Consider the following 24,480-nt stretch of genomic DNA (forward strand, 5'->3'; position numbering starts at 1 on the left):
TCTTTGCTAATATCATTACTGCTCTTCCAGAAAATAGTCAATTGATCCATGCTAAGCACATGCTACACTATCTCTAGGCTAGAGCATTTTACAGTTCCACAACATAGGAAAAATACAAGCTAGAGGACAACTTTCCATTGTAACATTAACATGCACCTTTGTATTCCCATCCATCATGTAGCCTAGCTCGCATTCAAAAACAGATGAATTAAAAAAGGAGAGGCACAGCGAGGAAAAAACATAAATATATTATATGGATGAGTGTCTAATTGAATATTGCACAAGGGAGAAGAGAAAACATCAACAGAAAGCACACAGCATGAAGATGAGCCTTAAAGTATATGAAGAAAAATGTTATTGTGGAAAACTTCCCAAGTAGATCATCTGGGGGATGTTTCCCACTCATACCCAAAGGATCATTGCTCTGGAGCAGTGGATATGAATGGTGACAAAGTGTGAGGAAAGATAAGGTTGGAGGGAACCACAGCTAATCTGAACCCCATTGGCTGACTCTATAAATTGTACTCATAAGAAATATGCAATTATTCTCCTGAGGGTTTCCCTATTATGATGCCATCTCTCCCATTCTTCCAGACCCTGTTATGATGCCATCTCTCCCATTGTTCCAGACCCTGTTATGATGCCATCTCTCCCATTGTTCCAGACCCTGTTATGATGCCATCTCTCCCATTGTTCCAAACCCTATTATGATGCCATCTCTCCCATTGTTCCAGACCCTGTTATGATGCCATCTCTCCCATTGTTCCAGACCCTGTTATGATGCCATCTCTCCCATTGTTCCAAACCCTATTATGATGCCATCTCTCCCATTGTTCCAGACCCTGTTATGATGCCATCTCTCCCATTGTTCCAGACCCTGTTATGATGCCATCTCTCCCATTGTTCCAGACCCTGTTATGATGCCATCTCTCCCATTGTTCCAGACCCTATTATGACGCCATCTCTCCCATTGTTCCAGACCCTGTTATGATGCCATCTCTCCCATTGTTCCAGACCCTGTTATGATACCATCTCTCCCATTGTTCCAGACCCTGTTATGATGCCATCTCTCCCATTGTTCCAGACCCTGTTATGATGCCATCTCTCCCATTCTTCCAGACCCTGTTATGATGCCATCTCTCCCATTCTTCCAGACCCTGTTATGATGCCATCTCTCCCATTGTTCCAGACCCTATTATGATGCCATCTCTCCCATTGTTCCAGACCCTGTTATGATGCCATCTCTCCCATTGTTCCAAACCCTATTATGATGCCATCTCTCCCATTGTTCCAGACCCTATTATGATGCCATCTCTCCCATTGTTCCAGACCCTATTATGACGCCATCTCTCCCATTGTTCCAGACCCTGTTATGATGCCATCTCTCCCATTGTTCCAGACCCTGTTATGATGCCATCTCTCCCATTGTTCCAGACCCTGTTATGATGCCATCTCTCCCATTGTTCCAGACCCTGTTATGATGCCATCTCTCCCATTGTTCCAGACCCTATTATGACGCCATCTCTCCCATTGTTCCAGACCCTGTTATGATGCCATCTCTCCCATTGTTCCAGACCCTGTTATGATGCCATCTCTCCCATTGTTCCAGACCCTATTATGATGCCATCTCTCCCATTGTTCCAGACCCTGTTATGATGCCATCTCTGTCATAGTTCAACATGTATTTTTATTGAACCATTATTTAACTAGGCAGATTACTTTGCAACATTGCCTGCTCCTGAGCATTCTCACTAAGAAAAACATAATATTGTGGGGCTTCCCTCATGCCCCTTTTCATGATAGTGCTAGCAGCAATGTGAGTGAGTGCTAGCTATCTACCAACCAGAACATTATGCTAGCCAAGACCAACAACACAAACAAATGGACTGTACAGCTACAAGTAGTGAGCGGAGATACAAACAGACTATACTAAACTAGTTAAATGTCTTACTTGTGTTGAAATGTTTTCCACACACACACATAGCAAAACATCAACGACAAAGTTGTCTCTTTTACAATGGGAGAGAATGGGAAAGGGAAAGAATGTTTTTTTTTGTAACGAGTGCGCTGAGAGTCGGGGTTTTAATTAATAAATGAAACAATGAACACGAACCACAAACAACGCACCGACATTGAAACAGAGTCAATAACACCTGAGGAAAGAACCAAGGGGAGTGACCGATAAAGGGAAGATATTCAAGGAGCGGATGGAGTCCAGGTGAGTGTCGCGCAGGTGCGCGTGACGATGGTGACAGGTGTGTGGGATAATCGTGTGAGACAATGGTGACAGGTGTGTGGGATAATCAGCAACCTGATGACCTAGAGACTGGAGAGGGAGTATACGTGATAGTTTGGCCAATTTGTGGGAGTGGTCGAGGGGAATTCCTTCCGATGACGTAAATACCGACTCTGAGCATAGTTCCAGACCCTGTCATATGTTCAGAGACCCTTCCATACCCCTAAGGGAACTAGCCCTAGTTTGAACATGCATGACAGACAGTAGTCTTGTATTCCATTATGTGTTTCATAAAGTTAAATCAATTATATAAGCTTTATTCTCTCATATTTGCTTTGGCTTTGTGACTGTGTCTTCTTGTCTGTTGATCTGTATGTGAGGTGGGTGGGCAGTTCACTTCACACTCAATCAATACAAATCGTGGGCGAAGTGTAGGCCACGTATTGAGCATCAAAACACATTCTGTTCTGGCGATATGAATGGAGTTACTGTAGTGCGTTTGGGAAAGTATGTGTTTGAATCTGGTTCACACAGGTCTGAATCAGACAGATGTTGATGTCACATCACAATCATGACATTGTTACTGAATAAGATAAGCCATCTAAAGAAAACAAACAACTCATCACCATGATTAACCTTCATATCAGCAAAGAGGTGGCTACTGAACTGCTTCATCAAGACATTTCTATTTGCTTTGTTCAAAGATTATCCTACTGTAATGAGGCGTAACCTTGAGTGGCTTTAGTCAAGCCAAATCAAACGACTCTACCACACCCAGTGAACTATAAGCATACCATCGACTAAGATTCGTCTGACACCCCAAGCATGACAAGCTCTAGCTAGTTATGACCTATGTATAGCCCAGCTCGAAAGATCAAGAGTTCTTGCAATGAAATGATTCCGTAGTGGCGACCTCAAAGCAGGAGGTCAACAAAAGGCCCACAAGGACCTTAATTAGATACTTGACATAAAGGTGCAGATGAAAATGTGATGAAATTTGAACATACATTTTAAGTTTGGACTCAAGGCAGGCTGTAGTACCATAGTCCAGTAACAAACAGGTGGGCAGACAGAGACAGACATGCCTGTGACTGTACAAAGTACACATCAGCTCTGCGGTCTGAATGGATGATGACCGAAGCACCAAGTGAACCTCATCTGCAAATATTACACCCTACCATTCATACCAGAGAAAATGAATAGGAGGAAGGGAGGACCTTACTGTGCTCATTGGCTACTCTGTAGATTCCCTTTCCTCTTACACCTGACTCCCATTTCCAGCTAACCTATCCTCCAAAACAGCTGAGCTGGTGAGCTGGACCCTGAGGGCTGATGTCCCGAAGAGATACAGTGCATTCTGAAAGTATTCCGACTGCTTGACCTTTTCCACATTTTGCTACGTTTCAGCCTTATTCTAAAATGGATTACATTGTTTTTTCCCCTCGTCAATCTACACACAATACCACTTAATGACAAAAATGTTTTTTGCTCATTTATAAAAAACAAAATAAAGAAATACTACATTTACATAAGTATTCAGAAGACCCTTTACTCAGTACTTTGTTGAAGCTCCTTTAGCAGTGAATACAGCCTTGAGTCTTCTTGGGTATGAAGCTACAAGCTTGGCACACCTGTATTTGGGGAGTTTCTCCCAATCTTCTTTGCAGATCCTCTCAAGCTCGATCAGGTTGGATGGAAAACATTGCTGCACAGCTAGTTTTTCGATCAGGTTCAAGTTGGGCCACTCAAGGACATCAAATCAAATCAAATTGTAATTGTCACATACACATGGTTAGCAGATGTTAATGCGAGTGTAGCGAAAAGCTTGTGCTTCTAGTTCAGACAATGCAGTAATAACCAACGAGTAATCTAACCTAACAATTCCACAACTACTACCTTATACACACAAGTGTAAAGGGATAAAGAATATTTACATAAAGATATATGAATGAGTGATGGTACAGAACGGCATAGGCAAGATGCAGTAGATGGTATAGAGTACAGTATATACATATACATATGAGATGAGTAATGTAGGGTATGTAAACATAAAGTGGCATAGTTTAAAGTGGCTAGTGATACATGTATTACATAAAGATGGCAAGATGCAGTAGATGATATAGAGTACAGTATATACATATACATATGAGATGAGTAATGTAGGGTATGTAAACATTATATTAAGTGGCATATATTAAGTGGCTAGTGATACATTTTTACATCAATTCCCATTACTAAAGTGGCTGGAGTTGAATCAGTATGTTGGCAGCAGCCACTCAATTTTAGTGGTGGCTGTTTAACAGTCTGATGGCCTTGAGATAGAAGCTGTTTTTCAGTCTCTCGGTCCCTGCTTTGATGCACCTGTACGGACCTCGCCTTCTGGATCATAGCGGGGTGAACAGGCAGTGGCTCGGGTGGTTGTTGTCCTTGATGATCTTTATGGCCTTCCTGTTACATCGGGTGGTGTAGGTGTCCTGGAAGGCAGGTAGTTTGCCGCCGGTGATGCGTTGTGCAGACCTCACTACCCTCTGGAGAGCCTTACGGTTGTTGCCGTACCAGGCAGTGATACAGTCCGACAGGATGCTCTCGATCGTGCATCTGTAGAAGTTTGTGAGTGCTTTTGGTGACAAGCCAAATTTCTTCAGCCTCCTGAGATTGAAGAGGCGCTGCTGCGCCTTCTTCACAACGCTGTCTGTGTGGGTGGACCAATTCAGTTTGTCTGTGATGTGTACACCGAGGAATTTAACACTTACTACCTCTCCACTACGACATTCAGAGACTTGTCCCGAAGCCACTCATGCGTTGTCTTGGCTGTGTGCTTAGGGTCATTGTTCTGTTGGATGAGGAACCTTCGCCCCAGTCAAAGGCCCTGAGCGCTTAGGAGAAGGTTTTCATCAAGGATCTCTCTGTACTTTGTTCCGTTCATCTTTCCCTCGATCCTGACTAGTCTCCCAGTCCCTGCCACTGAATAACATCCCTACAGCATCATGCTGCCACCACCATGCTTCACCGTAGGGATGGTGCCAGGTTTCCTCCAGATGTGACGCTTGGCAATCAGGCCAAAGAGTTCCATCTTGATTTCATCAGACCAGAGAATCATGTTTCTCATGATCTGAGATTCTTTAGGTGCCTTTTGGGGGCTGTTGTGCCTTTTACAGAGGAATGGCTTCTCTCTGGCAACTCTACCATAAAGGCCTGATTAATAAAGCGCTGCAGAGATCGTTGTCTTTCTGGAAGGTTCTCCCATCTCTACAGAGGAACTCTGGAGCTCTGTCAGAATGACCACTGGGTTCTTCCCTGACCAAGGCCCTTCTCCCCCGATTGCTCAGTTTGGTCAGGTGGTCTCCAATCAAGTTGTAGAAAGATCTCAAGGATGATCAATGGAAGCAGGATGCACCTGTTCTCAATTTCGAGTCTCATAGCAAACGGTCTGAATACTTATGTAAATAAGGTATTTCTGTTTTTTTTAAATATATACATTTGCAAACACTTCTAAAAACCTGTTTTCTCTTTGTCATTACGGGGTATTGTGTGTATATTGATGAGGAAAAACATTTATTTAATCCATTTTAGAATAAGGCGGTAACGTAACAAAATGTGGAAAAAGTCAAGAGGTCTGAATACTTTCCGAATGTACTGTAACCTTACTAGGAACACAGGAGACATAAAGACGGACCCCTTCAAAATACTGAGGTCTGTTTAGATTTGCATGTGGTTTAAAACACAATCTCTTCTGACATTACAAAATGATTTGCTTGTCTACACACTGGTGTCTGGTAGTGATGGGGGAAAAAATCAATATAGTTACTTATCTGTATATTATTAATACAAATAATTGTTTATAATATCGCAAAATCTCACCAAAACTCCAGTACTTTTCCTTCATAGCTTGTTCTCCATCTTCTTTTAAAATAGGGAGCCAATTTGTTTTCAGCACTTTTATTTCCATGACTGATTAGTTTTAAACTAGTTTTCTCATGGCTCTCTCTTGTCCCTCTGCTGTAAACATATATATGGTGAGCAATATGTTTGGAACATCAAAACGCAATGAATTCACAGTATCAAAATGGGTAACAATTTATTTGGATTGTCCTTCTGCAGATACTCATTTCAACTACGTATCTACTAACCATAACCCTAAACTTAACCCTTACACTATCCCTAACCTTAACCCTGACCCTTATTCTAAACCTTACCCTAACTGTAATCTTAGCAAGTAGTTGCTCATCAACAAATTGTCAGTTGCTTATCAACATATAGTTTGTTGATATTATGACCATCTGTAGCACATCTACAGATGGACTATCCAAATAAAGTGTGACCTTTATAATCGCAATACATATTGTATCGGCACCTAAGTATCGTGATAATATCACATCGTGAGGTCCCTGGCAATTCCCAGCCCCAGTGTCTGGGGTGTGGAATTTATAGGGGTTGCAGTCATAATAATAGAATCATAAGCTGACGTATACAAGTGTGTGTGTGTGTTTGTGTTCGCCCACTCAGAGTGAGTCTCAACACCCTGATCTTTTCCCTCATTCTCTCTTTCTCTCCTTTCTCTAGGCTCAGGGCTAGCACTGACTCATCAATATGAGAGGAGCGGCAGCACCATAAAAGTGATCTCCTGCCACCCACACATTGAGCTTTTAAGAGCTGCCCTCATCCCAGCCTCTCTCCATGCAGTAGTTAGCTGCCCTCATCCCAGCCTCTCTCCATGCAGTAGTTAGCTGCCCTCATCCCAGCCTCTCTCCATGCAGTAGTTAGCTGCCCCCCTCCCAGCCTCTCTCCATGCAGTAGTTAGCTGCCCTCATCCCAGCCTCTCTCCATGCAGTAGTTAGCTGCCCTCCTCCTAGCCTCTCTCCATGAAGCAGTTAGCTGCCCTCCTCCCAGCCTCTCTCCATGAAGCAGTTAGCTGCCCTCCTCCATGAAGCAGTTAGCTGCCCTCATCCTAGCCTCTCTCCATGAAGCAGTTAGCTGCCCTCCTCCTAGCCTCTCTCCATGCAGTAGTTAGCTGCCCTCATCCCAGCCTCTCTCCATGCAGTAGTTAGCTGCCCTCCTCCCAGCCTCTCTCCATGAAGCAGTTAGCTGCCCTCCTCCCAGCCTCTCTCCATGAAGCAGTTAGCTGCCCTCCTCCCAGCCTCTCTCCATGAAGCAGTTAGCTGCCCTCCTCCCAGCCTCTCTCCATGAAGCAGTTAGCTGCCCTCCTCCCAGCCTCTCTCCATGAAGCAGTTAGCTGCCCTCCTCCTAGCCTCTCTCCATGAAGCAGTTAGCTGCCCTCCTCCATGAAGCAGTTAGCTGCCCTCCTCCTAGCCTCTCTCCATGAAGCAGTTAGCTGCCCTCCTCCTAGCCTCTCTCCATGAAGCAGTAAGCTGCCCTCCTCCTAGCCTCTCTCCATGAAGCAGTTAGCTGCCCTCCTCCTAGCCTCTCTCCATGAAGCAGTTAGCTGCCCTCCTCCTAGCCTCTCTCCATGAAGCAGTTAGCTGCCCTCCTCCCAGCCTCTCTCCATGAAGCAGTTAGCTGCCCTCCTCCCAGCCTCTCTCCATGAAGCAGTTAGCTGCCCTCCTCCCAGCCTCTCTCCATGAAGCAGTTAGCTGCCCTCCTCCCAGCCTCTCTCCATGAAGCAGTTAGCTGCCCTCCTCCTAGCCTCTCTCCATGAAGCAGTTAGCTGCCCTCCTCCTAGCCTCTCTCCATGAAGCAGTAAGCTGCCCTCCTCCTAGCCTCTCTCCATGAAGCAGTAAGCTGCCCTCCTCCATGAAGCAGTTAGCTGCCCTCCTCCTAGCCTCTCTCCATGAAGCAGTTAGCTGCCCTCCTCCTAGCCTCTCTCCATGAAGCAGTTAGCTGCCCTCCTCCTAGCCTCTCTCCATGAAGCAGTTAGCTGCCCTCCTCCATGAAGCAGTTAGCTGCCCTCCTCCTAGCCTCTCTCCATGAAGCAGTTAGCTGCCCTCCTCCATGAAGCAGTTAGCTGCCCTCCTCCTAGCCTCTCTCCATGAAGCAGTTAGCTGCCCTCCTCCTAGCCTCTCTCCATGAAGCAGTTAGCTGCCCTCCTCCATGAAGCAGTTAGCTGCCCTCCTCCTAGCCTCTCTCCATGAAGCAGTTAGCTGCCCTCCTCCATGAAGCAGTTAGCTGCCCTCCTCCTAGCCTCTCTCCATGAAGCAGTTAGCTGCCCTCCTCCCAGCCTCTCTCCATGAAGCAGTTAGCTGCCCTCCTCCCAGCCTCTCTCCATGAAGCAGTTAGCTGCCCTCCTCCTAGCCTCTCTCCATGAAGCAGTTAGCTGCCCTCCTCCATGAAGCAGTTAGCTGCCCTCCTCCTAGCCTCTCTCCATGAAGCAGTTAGCTGCCCTCCTCCTAGCCTCTCTCCATGAAGCAGTAAGCTGCCCTCCTCCTAGCCTCTCTCCATGAAGCAGTTAGCTGCCCTCCTCCTAGCCTCTCTCCATGAAGCAGTTAGCTGCCCTCCTCCTAGCCTCTCTCCATGAAGCAGTTAGCTGCCCTCCTCCCAGCCTCTCTCCATGAAGCAGTTAGCTGCCCTCCTCCCAGCCTCTCTCCATGAAGCAGTTAGCTGCCCTCCTCCCAGCCTCTCTCCATGAAGCAGTTAGCTGCCCTCCTCCCAGCCTCTCTCCATGAAGCAGTTAGCTGCCCTCCTCCTAGCCTCTCTCCATGAAGCAGTTAGCTGCCCTCCTCCTAGCCTCTCTCCATGAAGCAGTAAGCTGCCCTCCTCCTAGCCTCTCTCCATGAAGCAGTAAGCTGCCCTCCTCCATGAAGCAGTTAGCTGCCCTCCTCCTAGCCTCTCTCCATGAAGCAGTTAGCTGCCCTCCTCCTAGCCTCTCTCCATGAAGCAGTTAGCTGCCCTCCTCCTAGCCTCTCTCCATGAAGCAGTTAGCTGCCCTCCTCCATGAAGCAGTTAGCTGCCCTCCTCCTAGCCTCTCTCCATGAAGCAGTTAGCTGCCCTCCTCCATGAAGCAGTTAGCTGCCCTCCTCCTAGCCTCTCTCCATGAAGCAGTTAGCTGCCCTCCTCCTAGCCTCTCTCCATGAAGCAGTTAGCTGCCCTCCTTCCATCCTCTCTCCACAGAGTAGTTAGCTGCCCTCCTCCCATCCATTCTCTATCCCCGGAGCAGTTAGCTGCCCTCTTCCCCTCCTCTCTCCACGGAGCAGTTAGCTGCCCTCCTCCCAGCATCTCTCCATGGAGCAGTTAGTTGCCCTCCTCCCAGCCTCTCTCCATGCAGCAGTTAGCGGCCCTGCTCCCAGGGGCTCTGTGTACTAGGGGAAAGACCTTCTCTCAACAAGAGCTCTGTGTACTAGGGGAAAGACCTTCTCTCAACAAGGGCTCTGTGTACTGGGGGAAAGACCTTCTCTCAACAAGAGCTCTGTGTACTAGGGGAAAGACCTTCTCTCAACAAGGGCTATGTGTTCTGGGGGAAAGACCTTCTCTCAACAAGAGCTCTGTGTACTAGGGGAAAGACCTTCTCTCAACAAGAGCTCTGTGTACTGGGGGAAAGACCTTCTCTCAACAAGAGCTCTGTGTACTAGGGGAAAGACCTTCTCTCAACAAGAGCTCTGTGTACTAGGGGAAAGACCTTCTCTCAACAAGAGCTCTGTGTACTAGGGGAAAGACCTTCTCTCAACAAGAGCTCTGTGTACTAGGGGAAAGACCTTCTCTCAACAAGGGCTTTGTGTACTAGGGGAAAGACCTTCTCTCACCAGGGGCTATGTGTACTGTATGCTGGGGGAAAGACCTTCTCTCACCAGGGGCTATGTGTACTGTATGCTGGGGGAAAGACCTTCTCTCACCAGGGGCTATGTGTACTGTATGATGGGGGAAAGACCTTCTCTCACCAGGGGCTATGTGTACTGTATGCTGGGGGAAAGACCTTCTCTCACCAGGGGCTATGTGTACTGTATGCTGGGGGAAAGACCTTCTCTCACCAGGGGCTATGTGTACTGTATGCTGGGGGAAAGACCTTCTCTCACCAGGGGCTCTGTGTACTGTATACTGGGGGAAAGACCTTCTCTCACCAGGGGCTCTGTGTACTGTATGATGGGGGAAAGACCTTCTCTCACCAGGGGCTCTGTGTACTGTATGATGGGGGAAAGACCTTCTCTCACCAGGGGCTATGTGTACTGTATGATGGGGGAAAGACCTTCTCTCACCAGGGGCTATGTGTACTGTATGATGGGGGAAAGACCTTCTCTCACCAGGGGCTATGTGTACTGTATGCTGGGGGAAAGACCTTCTCTCACCAGGGGCTATGTGTACTATATGCTGGGGGAAAGACCTTCTCTCACCAGGGGCTATGTGTACTGTATGCTGGGGGAAAGACCTTCTCTCACCAGGGGCTATGTGTACTGTATGCTGGGGGAAAGACCTTCTCTCACCAGGGGCTATGTGTACTGTATGATGGGGGAAAGACCTTCTCTCACCAGGGGCTATGTGTACTATATGCTGGGGGAAAGACCTTCTCTCACCAGGGGCTATGTGTACTGTATGCTGGGGGAAAGACCTTCTCTCACCAGGGGCTATGTGTACTGTATGATGGGGGAAAGCAAACGCTGACACCGTCCTGTCAGCACCCTCTTCACACTCCACTGTAAGCAAATTCCCTTAAAAGCAGATCGGAGTCTGATAAAACCACCAGGCAGCCCACCCTGAACAGTGTACACACACACTGAACTCAGCCATGTTTCACAAAGCTCCACACTCAGCTCGTTATCAAGATAAGAGAGTGTGCTGGTCATTTAAGGCTGGGACTGGGGCTGAGGGTGCATTGCATTAGGCTGGGGGTGGACTGGAAGAAGAGAATGTCTTGTACTATCTCAGAATTCTTTCCAGCCCCAGTGACAGCCTTGCTCCTCGTCTACAGGGCCAACTGTCCACTTAAACCTTCTGTTCAGTCGCAGCCTCCACTGGCACAGCCCAGGCTCCCTGTACTAAGAGGGGCTTTAGCTGAGTTTTGGCTTGTCCCAGGCAACTTTTAGTCAACTCCTGGACGTATAAATAAGAACAATATCAGATAAGTCTCGCAGGAAGTCTATAAACATTTACATTTTCTTTCAAGTGCTGTTTATGGATATTTTATCTCCTATCTGGGAAGTTAAGAACATGGTGAAAAGAGGTCCCAGGCAGGAAGATACGGGGCGGACAGTGAATCAAAACGCGCCGGGTCTGACAGCGACCACGGCCCGTTGACCATAATAGGTGCTGAGTGGGCCTGGTGGAACGGCTGCAGACCCACTCTCTGTCTGGTCCACAGGAATGCCTGAAGAGTTATGGGACGGTACCAGGGCTGAGGAGAGGGGGGTGGAGCGTGGGAGAGATAAAGAGTTGAGCTACCAAACGTATGTCTCTTATGACAGGATACCGACAGCAACCAGAGCAGGGTTCTGGCAGGGAGAAAGGCTAGAGGGAGGAAGGGCTTAGAGGTTTCTATATGGGTTCTGTCGAGGCAAGGGGACCGTCTCCTTTCCTGCCAGAAAGTCAATAGTAAACTACTAAAAGAGTCTGCTCTATATTAGGAGAACAAAGCTTCTTCGATACACAAAGAGCATCGTCATATACACAATCCAAATATAAAAGTTGGTAACTATTTTGTTTCACTATGAAGTTCGAGAAAGCTTTGTACTGTAACTCCTTATCAGGATGGTAAAGCCAACAACCATCACCAACTCAAATATAACACATATACTACACAGCCAAAAGTATGTGGACACCTGTTTGTCGAACATCTAATTTCAAAATTATGGACATTAATATGGAGTTGGTCCCCTCTTCTGGGAAGGCTTTCCACTAGATGTTGGAACATTTTTATTTATTTATTTTATTTTTACCCCCTTTTCTCCCCAATTTCGTGGTATCCAATTGTTAGTAGTTACTATCTTGTCTCATCGCTATAACTCCCTTACGGGCTCGGGAGAGACGAAGGTCAAAAGCCATGCGTCCTCCGAAACACAATCCAACCAAGCCGCACTGCTTCTTAACACAACGCGCATCCAACCCGGAAGCCAGCCGCACCAACGTGTCGGAGGAAACACTGTGCACCTGACGACCTGGTTAACGTGCACTGCGCCCGGCCCGCCACAGGAGTCGCTAGTACGCGATGAGACAAGGATATCCCTACCGGCCAAATCCTCCCTAACCCAGACGCCGCTAGGCCAATTGTGCATCGCCCCATGGATCTCCCGGTCGCGGCCGAAAGGTGTCCGATGGAGTTGAGGTCAGGGCTCTGTGCAGGTCAGTCAAGTTCTTCCACACCGATCTAGACAAACCATTTCTATATGGACCTCGCTTCGTGCACGGGGGTATTGTCATGTTGAAACAGAAAAGGTCCTTCCCCGAACTGTTGCCACAAAGTTGGAAGCACAGAGTCATCTAGAATGCCATTGTATTCTGTTGCGTTAAGATTTCCCTTCACTGGAACTAAGTGGCCTAGGCCGAACCATGAAAAACATCCCAGACCAGTATTCCTCCTCCATCAAACTTTACAGTTGGCACTATGCATTGGGGCGGGTAGCGTTCTTCTGGCCCTTTTTCTTCTCTCAAAATATTGGGTCAGTGAAACTGAAACAGTTCATCTCCTGAATGGCGGAGGCAGCAAACAATGAACTAGCTATGATTTACAACCTGATAGCAAAATGTATTCAACTATTAGACTATTAATCATGCATTGACTGCATCCATTTAATTCTGCACAATGCCTTACTCTACATAATGGAATTTTCAGTCAAATGTAACTTATTTTTAAAACATCTTATAAAGTTTGTTTTGAAGCATAAACTGCAAATGTTATATTTTAGTGCGATATTCTGATTATCTGTTTGTTTCATTTCTGCGAAGTAGTTCAAACGGTATCAGTTCTACTTTAATGTAGTTCTGGTATACATCAGTCTGTGAAACTTCCCTGTGAGTTCTACAATGCACTTAAACACAGCTAAGGCCCATTGTCAAGGACAGTAACAGTGATACAACACACTGAGAAAACAGCGACAACGGAGAGTTCAGACTCCTGACTGATACACACTCCTCTGCTGGATAATAACCACTAACGTAAAGGGAGAGGACAGACAGACAGTGGACTGCCCAAGCATACTCAGAATAGTTTCTATCCTCTAAACCTTCAATTAGAAGAAGAAATAAAGGCTTTTCAACCAGGTAGGCTATAGTCAAACGTAATGTTCGTCTTCCCCGATGTTGTAGCAACACCTACATTTGTGAATTGGTCTTTCTGTGGAGAGGAGGGGGTGAGGGTGGATTATTTGGAGTGTTTGGGAAAGCAACCCCATCAGGAAAGAGAGCGTTCACGGTTCTTAATTGCTTTGGCAAGTGAAGAGACTGGCCTTGGGTTGGGACGCATGTAAATTTAACTGCCCCAGGTCAGTATTTAACAAGTCAAATTTTCCCATCGGGCTACTACTGGCCGCAAGACACCCCAGTAGTGGCCAATGGGGGTGATCCTGGAGGATCCTGGGTAGTTATGGACAAGGAAGGAATGCAATCTCTGTCACTTGGTAACCTGAAATGGAGCCCCACCAATAGCCTGGCAACGTAGAATTACTCAACAATGTACAGTGGAGTTCTGGACTAGCAGCTCAATATTGTTCCTGGGCTGATGCTGACCAGACGACTCATATGTGTGAACAGTGTGGTCGGTATCATTTTGTCCTTTTTTTGTATCTGCAATTAGATGCAAAAAAGGGCAAAGAAAAAACATTATTCAAACTGACAAAGATGATGATGAAGAGGTTGATTAATGCAGCTTGGCTTTTAAAATAATCAACCTCTGAGTGTGTGGTGCATTTGACATTACCCTTTAATTTAATGGGTTTTGACTCAAGACGCTTTGTTTTTGCAGCTTCATTGTAGCGCCCGTCCCCCTTTTTCTTTGCCCCTTTTGGGGCCTTTTTTTCCACCACCATATGGTGCAGGCCTTGCGGAAATAATCCACTAAAAACAACAGGCAGGCCTGCACTTAACCATTTCTTCTTTAACGCCACAAGAGAATGAATCGCTCCTTTGTCTAGCATTCTGCAAATGATCCAGGATCATTTCTTGTTCTCAAACTAATTAGATTAGTTCAGCGGGGTTCAGGGTTATTGCAATAAGTTGCAGAGGAATGAGGGGTAGATGACGGCGTAATCAGCCACCAACGTTCAAACTTTCCTTCCTTAATGAGCAGGTTCACGCCACCCTTCTAGAGCTCTAATGGCACTTTTCTTTCAGAAGACCTCATTTCAACCACAACCTCATGTGGGGTACAAGTCAGTGTTCTTGCTGATCATAATTGCCTCACTTGGTAATGTTAAACACCGCTGCGAAGTGACAGAGTGAAAAAGACGACCGACCAGAGTTTCAATTCCACTCAGCAATCAAAGAGATCATTATCTTGCTCTGCGTAACGATAAGCATCTTTTCGATGCACTACATGTTTCAAGTTATACATGTATGATTTCCATCCTGTTCTGGGAAATAAGAAGCGGTCAAAAGGACTGTACGCCTCGAACAAAGAGTCATGGACATCCAGAGCTCAGTTACCTTGCACTGTGTAGAAAAAAGACTATACCTAACAAGAATTTAAGGGTTTAAAAAAAATGTAATTACTTGAAGGACAAATGGACTGAAATGGGGCAACATATACTTTAGGTTAAAGAGAAAGCTGTGGACATGAGAGAGCTACAGTAACTGGCAGACATGGCCTGAAAAAACCCGCTGTGCCATAGAGTAGCAACAGCAGAACCAAGCCAACAAGAAATATTTATACAGACACCGGAAAACCATGAAAAATGTTCTTGTCTTTAGACTTTTAAATAAGCACTTATAGAATCATTTGTCACAGCGCTTTCTACAAACACGTTGGCACACCACATATCACCAAGGCTTGTTCCTGCAGAAGCATGACGACTCACCTATTTCTTCATGTAATTCACAAGGATTACAAAAATCAAGGCTGCATTTAATGAGCCTAGTATTTTTGCTTACCTCCAACAAAACTGTTTATCAGAAAAGGGGTGAATTAGTTAAAACAACAGCTCATTTCTCAAGTTAAGGGCATATCTTCTTTATGTGAAACTTTTGTCTGTGTGAGTTCAGAATAGCTCCGAATAAAATTTGTGTGGTTACGGAGCGTGGTTGGGTATTCACACTACTGGTCCTGTAAAATCGCCTGTGTGTTAGAACTGCAGTCAGTATTTGTGTCATTAATATCACATTAATATCATATAATACTTCAAATGTATAGAAACATGAGTGTAGGTCGCCTTGGATAACAGCGTCTGCTAAATGGAATATTTGATATATTATAATGATTTGCCTAATTAATATATATATATATTTACATAATAAATATATGGGGAATTGGAAATGATGCTGACAATTACATTGCTGGAAGCTACAATCTATCTGCAATATTAAAGCTGATCTGCCCACAAAAAAATAAATAATGATTAGCCTACTAAAACATATCACTACCTGGACTTGTATATCTGAAAAGTAACAGGTCTCAGCACAGACATTGATCCGGATGATGGCTTCACACTCAGCACTCTGAATGGGCTCATATGTCAAACAACATCCTCTATCCACCTCGCCCACATCTGATGTCCCACATTTAGGTCACGTAAATTAGAAGTACATCTAGATGCAATATTATAAGAATATAATTGAAGACATTTAGCAGATGCCTTTATCCTAAGCGACTTACAGTGCATTAATTTTGCGAATGGACCCGGGAATCAAACCCACTACGCTGGCATTGCAAGTGTAATACTCTACTAAATGAGCTACAAGCCCCTCACTTTATACAAACAGTTACCAAGGTTGGGCTTGTATAGTTAGTGTAAATTAAAATTGAAATAAGAATTTAAAATAGGCAATATTGTAATTGTTTTTCTTAGGGGCTATGTTTTCTATGGCTGAGTTTAGTATGAGAATGAAATGTGAAATACATGGTTGTTAACAATAGCTCAGCTGTCTCTATGAAACACACTCCCTACCTCCCAGTAAGTGAAATCTTTGAGCTAAGCGCATTATAACACTGGCTCCTGTATCAGAGGTAATGGTGTTTCTTAAGTACAGAGACATTTTCAGTTTTGAGTAGTCTGGATGGAAAAGATAGCATATGTTAAACATTATACAAATCTGCTGAAATAGCAAGACTGTCATGAGAAAACCTTTCTGTAGCGTTTCTGCAGCGTTAACAAAGAAAATGTCTCGTAATAGCTGCTCATTATCAAGTGTTTAATATGCGTATCCAGACAGAGAGAGAATGTTCTACCATGGCACACTTTTTGAGATACGGCATTTGAGTTCAGCCACTGTCCAGAGGTCCAAACCCTCAACTATGTGTTCACTTTCCAAACATAATGAGATTATTTCATTTCTACGCTTGTTGCTTTTGCATTATTACTCTTAAGACTAAAGTCTGTGAGTACAATAGTGCAACGCACAGAAAATAACATAATACTTGATTTGTAAATAAACAGCCTAAATGGCTGAATTCTTCTTGCGATTAAAACCAAAGATTGTAATTATTAAATAATGTTAATGTTGCAATACTGTAGTGTACTTGTACTTATCAGGAGTGATAAGGTGCCTGCATTGGCTAATGACAGGCACAAGGACACACTGTTGAATGGAAGACAAATTGAGCTGTTTAGAAAAATGACAGGTGTTGGTTCACCCACTAATTAGGCTCATCTCCATAATTAATTATTCCTCTGCAGATTCACAGCAAAGGCAAAGCAGCACTCATGTTTCATCAGTCAATACCCTGAAATGCTGTTATCTATATGTACTGCCAGTAACTTTCTCCAACCTACCCTGCAAAAGAACCTGAACTTTGTTTCTTAGTATGAATACATGTTAGGTATGAGTAAGCTATAACAACACTGTAGAAACCTACTTTATACTGTAGCAACAACTTCCTGTAACATTTTGTAAAGGATGAAATCATGACAATACAAACAATAAGATGAAAAACGATTAGTTGAACCATATAGACAAGAGCAGAGTGAACAGAGAATGTTAGACGACTGGGGAACCATGAGCATGTGTGTGGCCCAGGGAGAAAAAGAGTGATAAACAACATGAAGTAAATATAGACAACATGAAGTCAATATAGACAACATGAAGTCAATATATAGACAACATTAAGTCCATATAGACAACATTAAGTCAATATAGACAACATGAAGTCAATATAGACAACATGAAGTCAATATAGACAACATGAAGTAAATATAGACAACATGAAGTCAATATAGACAACATGAAGTCAATATATAGACAACATTAAGTCCATATAGACAACATTAAGTCAATATAGACAACATGAAGTCAATATAGACAACATGAAGTCAATATAGACAACATGAAGTAAATATAGACAACATGAAGTCAATATAGACAACATGAAGTCAATATATAGACAACATTAAGTCCATATAGACAACATTAAGTCAATATAGACAACATGAAGTCAATATATAGACAACATTAAGTCCATATAGACAACATGAAGTAAATATAGACAACATGAAGTAAATATAGACAACATGAAGTCAATATATAGACAACATTAAGTCCATATAGACAACATTAAGTCAATATAGACAACATGAAGTCAATATAGACAACATGAAGTCAATATATAGACAACATGAAGTAAATATAGACAACATGAAGTCAATATAGACAACATGAAGTAAATATAGACAACATGAAGTCAATATAGACAACATGAAGTCAATATATAGACAACATTAAGTCAATATAGACAACATTAAGTCAATATAGACAACATGAAGTCAATATAGACAACATTAAGTCAAAAGAGACAACATTAAGTCTGTATAGAGAACATTCCACATAAGCTAAAGGAATACAGATGGTAGTGACTTAAAACACCAGATCAAAATGCTGGAATATACCAAAGCTAAGGACATAAAACTGTTTAAAATGAAAGAGCCGAACAATACAACTCCACTACAACGAGGATCAGGCAACAGTACTATAAAACATATTTTGAGAAACCCGCCTGGGACTTGGGTTCCGAAATTATAAAAATACAACATCACAATCCTAACCCTTTTGGGCCCATTCACTTTGGGCCTCCACTGACTTGCCACGATTTCAAGTTACGTAAAAAATAAAACACCATTCACAATTTTTAAGCCTAATCGATGTATTACTCAAGTCACAGATAGCAGGACATAGAAGAAAAGAGAGCATACATACCTCTGCCGAGCATTGGGTTAGCGCATTATCAGCACAGGTTCCACAGGGATCCAGATATCAGAGTAGGAACAACATCCAGAGTCCTTGCCCTGGTTCTTGACTGAGGTATCCTTTATTCCACGTCCATGCCGGAGATGCATTTATTCCATTGTCTTTTCTTTGGTCTTGCTGTTGTTGTTGTTGTTGTTGTTATTGTTGTTGTTGTTGGCAGGGTCTTTCTCAGATTTCTTAAAGGTTGTTCTCTTCTCCCACCTGTGTCTTCAGAGGAGATTACAGGTAATATCAGTCCTGGGTTCCACCACAGCACGAGTCACAATGCTTCTCTCTCTGCAATCACACACCGTTCAAAACGGGAAAGAAAACTCACGTAAAAATCAAGGACGCACAAAAAAGCTAAATCAACACCATATGTTCTTTAAAGCCTCCATGTATCTAAAAACGTATCCCACAAATACACATCAAACATGCAAGTAGTCCTCAATAGTAGTGTATCTTTTTTAAAGCTTGGAAGCTGGAACGAGTTAAAAAGTTATAAAAGTTAGGAAGACCATACAGACCGACATCTTGCATTCCATGTGATTTCGAGAGAAAGAACAATGATCAGTAAAAACACAATTAACGACGTGGTCATTACAAGTCAGAGTCAGTCCTGTGCCGCGTTAGCAGCAAGCAGCAGGCATCATCAAACTGCCGGTCTGTCGGACTCATGAATGAATAGAAGCTCTAGCGGTACGACAGGCCCTCTGGCAATCCAAATTGGAAACAGGAAAACAAACATTATCGGGGGAACACTATTTTCCCCCTTCTTCTCGACGAGTCATCCTGTCCAACCTGTCTGAGACAATGTAATGGCCTATGCTGTGCCCACTACAGCCGGCCTAGACCACACAGACGCAGAGAGGAACACTAAACCACAATGAGAGAAGAAGGAAAAACACTGAAAAAGAATGGAGGAAAGAAAGAACACACACTGACAGACAGACACTTAGAAACGAGCTAACACATCATAAACTGAGAGGCAAAACTGACTCGTCAGTGTTCCAGGGAGGAGAGGGAACGGACCACGTTTTTAGCAGACTCTACTCCTAATCGATGGGTATATCTGTTTTTTGGTGATGGGTAGGGAATTTCTACACTGGCTATCCCCAAAGTGCACTATGGAAATCCTAAGATACAGTAAATAGACACACACACACTCTCTTTATAAGTATGGTGTAGAACAGAGGGTCGGGTACTTGTGTGTCTGGGGAAAATAAAGGGAAATTCCTGACTTAAACCTACACAAAATGTCTACCTGACACAGATAGCAGGACTCTTGATTTATCCCAAATATGAAACAGCAAGTGTCTAGTCCTACATCATTACACCTTGTAAACCACACCTCAAGCCACTGCTGCATACAAAGCCCAGTGCAGTCCTTGCCTGACAACTCACCCTGAGTTTCATTCCGCTGCTCTATTGATCACTACATAAATTCAGTCGGAAACTGCCATCCTAGAAGTCGTTTGTGTGACTTCAAATTTGATTAGTGCTATCCGGGATCCTTGGGACATCCCTACTCCTAAACCCTAACCTTAACTCCTACCCTTACCCTAACCTTAACCATAACCCTTACCTAACCCTAACCCTCACCCTAACCCTGCATTTCCCAAACAGGGACCTCAGGACCCCAAGGGGTGCACGTTTTGGTTTTTGCCCTAACACTAAACAGCTGATTCAAATGATCAAAGCTAGACAATTAGGTGATTCCCTCCCAGAAAACGTCTGGGAGGGGGGCAAATCCAGACTCATAGAAGAAATATCAGTTGGCCAGAGCCATGTGGAGGTGTAGCCAGGCAAGTACAAGCCACCCCCATCCACATGGCTGGAGGGGACACATTGAGGAGCTTTTCCATTTGGGGAAACCTTTTTTTGTAGTTAAAGTACTGTCTTGCGTTAACAGGTGAACACATCGAAGAGCCCTATTAGCCTAGAGAACAAAGCCTCTACTTTCTAGTCTTTTAAGGATGTTGCTCAGAATATATGGACATTTGAGGGGGGAAAATCTGTTAAATACAACAGTTGTGTGAAAAACATGAACTGTCACTTCTTGCATCAGCAACTGACAGTGAGAAGGACTTTTTAAAACCAATAAAAAGAGAAAGGGTAGCTGTATCAACAACTATTGCTTACACATACTCCTACCCTGATTCCATTTTCCACAAATCTGGAAAACAAACTATTTGCTTACTAGGGTGAATCTAAGGTGCTATTAAAAGTTATTAAGGCTACCATTTACTGCTGTCTGTCCTCTCTAAGTAAACTTTAGAATTACGTCAAATGGTTTAAGAAAATCAAAAGTTTCCTGCGTCTCCTGGTTGCATGTATCAAACCACCAGGGAATGTGTCTAGCCATTTGCAAAAGCATTCAAATGTTTTTAACCCTAAAAACACCAACATGTGTTTTGCTTAAACACACTAAATTAGTAATGATTGCAAAGAGTTGTGCTAGGTATATTTGAAATGTAAATGCAAAGAGCCACTGTCTGTCAAGCAGTAACACTTTTTATTTTATTAACCTTTTCTAACACAAGTAAGTGGTTCTAATTCTCAAACAAATAAGCATTTTTTTAAGAGTTTCGAAATTCTAACAAAATGTACCCTTGTTGGCACTTTTGGGTTAAAGAGACAGGCCATTGTGTTCCATAGACACCAACGTGAGGACATACATGTGAGTAGGCCTTTATTCACGGTAAATATAAGCTTCCTTTGTCTATTTAAGTGCATGGACATGAGGGGAGGAACCTACACAACCTGTTTGAGGGTCAAAAATGACTATACAGATGTCATACAGTATGTCTGATTTTCAGTTTCAATATCTTTTCATTGAGATACAACCACCTCCAGAAAAAGCCGAAACATTGCTGTAAGGCAATGAAGGATGGCTGGGTCGACCAAACAAATCTCAACCTTAATGTATCACAAATGTACCTCATTTCTGTAGTAGCCTACGTGTGATATTACATGATCATCTTTGACGTCTACAATTTTACAAGGAACTATGCACAGTTTTTATCTGCTCTTGGATTCTCATGTCCTTTAGGATTCAAGACATTACCAGTTTCTATACTATATGTAACTTTCTTTATTTTTTTCATGAGGCCTCAAAATATTTTATTTTTCATTAATAATGAATTATTAAGCAGCATCTACGTGGTGAATCTGGTACAAAGATACACTGCGAAGTGAAAGGCTGGCCTCACAGCGATTCGAAAAAATCTCCCTAAAAGTAGTTGTGCAAACTCTAAAGCCATGTATAACAAATGCAAACCCCCCACTGTTGCTTTCTAATACCAACGAGACCCAAATTCATCTGTCAGCCATAAAGTTCCTAACTATACAAGAGTTGATCTATTGCATACCCCCCTCCAAAGAACTCACAGATGGGAACCCATTTACATTTCAAATATACCTAGCACAATTCAGCAGTCACTTCAAACAGCTCTTATCAAACTAACCATGTGGATCTTTCTCTCACTTTTGAAAGAAACACTCCCTGTATAGAGTACCACAGAATACACACGATAAGTCATTTTATTTTCCATAATCCTCTAATAAAAGCAAAAGTAAAAAATCTTCTTAGAAAATGAGGCTAGGGTGGCTGCTTACATCAATGGATTCTGTGACAAGACATTGTACCTAATTAATTAACGGTTTACCAAGTGCTTCACGTATCAGATGTAATACATACAAGGCTGAAGTGAGGACAAAGTCTACTTTTAGAAGTGGATTTTTGCAACCAGATGTTTTGATGCATATTATTTATAATAAATACTCTTTATGCATGTGTGTGTTAACACTATTAAGGCAGAAATAATGTGTCTATAAGACATACAGGTGTCCAAATAACTAAACTATTGTTAAACACAGAGTGTTGTTGAGACTATGTTTCAGCTTAACCTTTCTCCCCTCTGAATGATGAAAAGCATTTCTTTGCTTTGGCCACATCATTAACAAACTTTCACTGACAAGAAAGAGGGCTTTCATAGACAGAAGGTGTATCATTTCCAGACCCATGTTGGCGTGTAGGAAGGTTGGTTTCACAGTTTACAGGAAAGAGCATGAGTCCTCTACTGGAACCAACAGGGGAATTTTGTGTCATAACAATGTAACTACAAACAAGAGCCTAAGTGAAGTAGAAAATCGGGTGATTTAGAGTTGTGCTCATAGATGATCTTAGATCTTACCAACAGAAAAATAGTCTGTTTAGATAGACAGAAACATTGTCTAAATGTTAAACGTTATGCTTTGTAAAAAGTCAATACCTTTAAGGGGATTATTTGCTACTATGTACATGGTTATAATGTAACTATCAAGCAAACACTGAGAATATGTCACTTTTTTTACGCTACCAGTAACACAGTTGTACATGCCTCTGAAAGTAGCCCTTTGCACCAAGAGTAGAGAAGTAGATGACCAAAATATCTCACCTCCTCATAAAAGTAATGGGGCAGGTATAAGTAATAAGGCATAATTATATTATCTTTATAATGCTTGTAGCAAAACATAATGAAAAGCTATGTTGAGTTTCTGCAAAAGTGAACTGTTTCATCACGATGCCCAGTCATGCTGCTCTGAAAACTTTCTGAATTTCCAGACACACACACATACACACACTGCACCTCTGTGTCATCTCCTTTGAGATGTAGCCTAATCCCCTGCACATGGAAAATATATTTAAGACTTTTGAGAAATGACTGACTTTTTAAAAAGTAATTAACAAGTGATTAGTTATTGATAAAGTTACAAGCACGTTGTTACATTTCTTGTTTTGTAACAAAGTTAGCACATGACTTGAACATTCTAAAAACCAAAACTTAGAACTTCGTAGGTTACGAATAACATGTGGAACGTTTAGAAAATAGGCTACTGGTGAAATCTTTTGGATGTGCATTTTATTGTAATTAGTTGAAATATTCTTCTGACCCAAGTGTGTTGTCATGCCTACGCATTTTCTTATCTTTGAGGAACATCACCATTTACGGAAAGTTGAGTGGAAAACTTAACTCAGTTCTCGACATGAATGAATCATTAAACATCAAAATACACTTCAAAATATATACAAAGTTTCAGAAGCCGAAAAAACAGTGCAACTTAACATACTCTCTACCATGCTCTCTAATACGAACAATGAAAACAGAAATACGCGATGCGCCAAATAAAATCCTCGTCTTATTAGTGTATTTGTGTGACTTAGATCACAGATATTCTCAAGACCATAACTATATTCTGTCTCCAACATCTATCCAGTATGCGTCGCGCCTTTACAAGAATGCTACAACATCTGAAATCTAATTAATAAATGAAATTGGAAAGGAAAAGTAAGCAACAAACCTACTGATCGGAACTCATGTTATTCTCCCTTGTCTCAATATTTACACCCTCTATTACGGCTACTGCTTCTACCAAGTAGCCCATTTCAATTTCTCACGCGTTTGACCCAACAAAACCTACATGCCATGTGAAATCCGAGAAGCCCTGCTGTTTTTTTTACAGCAAAGTAGCTCACTACTGATTCACGAAATCCCTTAGTTATTACATAACATTCTCTAAAAGCGATCCGCATTCTGGAACTACTGTAATTTCACATTGTTCGCCTCCGTACTCGTAACGTGCATTGATTCGCTTTGTCCTTACCTGTTGATTAAATTGCAATAGTCTTTGCAGTCTGAAAGATGGTGGAGCTTTGGCGTAAGCCATGAACCGTCTTTGTGCTGTTTGTTTGTTGATCTCGGGGTAGCCTACTATTTCTTTTTTGTTAGAGGGGATATAACATTTCGAATCTCGCCTGTGCACGTGGAATCAGGGTGACTGTGTATAATATTTAAAACGCCCGAGTCTGGATGGAAAAGGAGGGTTAGTTTGCAGTGATCCCAGTTCTTTATCAGAAATGTTATCGCTTGACAGGACCTCAGACTCCAAGCATTACGTCAGTTTCAAGACACCAACACTATTAATATCAAGAAGCCCTTGCGGAGGAAAGCGCC

At 43.0% G+C, this 24,480-nt stretch overlaps 1 protein-coding gene across 1 annotated transcript in view; it reads right to left on the minus strand.

The window, feature by feature from the left end:
* The window catches only part of LOC135549699 (zinc finger transcription factor Trps1-like), a 176,641-nt gene extending 152,719 nt beyond the window's left edge, over positions 1–23,922 (minus strand). The window contains 2 exon segments of the mRNA XM_064979924.1: positions 18,455–18,781; positions 23,828–23,922. Coding sequence (XP_064835996.1) covers positions 18,455–18,467 — 13 coding nt within the window. The 5' untranslated portion in view covers positions 18,468–18,781; positions 23,828–23,922.
* Between the last annotated feature and the right edge of the window lie 558 nt (positions 23,923–24,480).

Source organism: Oncorhynchus masou, chromosome 12, assembly GCF_036934945.1.
Source record: "Oncorhynchus masou masou isolate Uvic2021 chromosome 12, UVic_Omas_1.1, whole genome shotgun sequence".
NCBI lineage: Eukaryota > Metazoa > Chordata > Actinopteri > Salmoniformes > Salmonidae > Oncorhynchus > Oncorhynchus masou.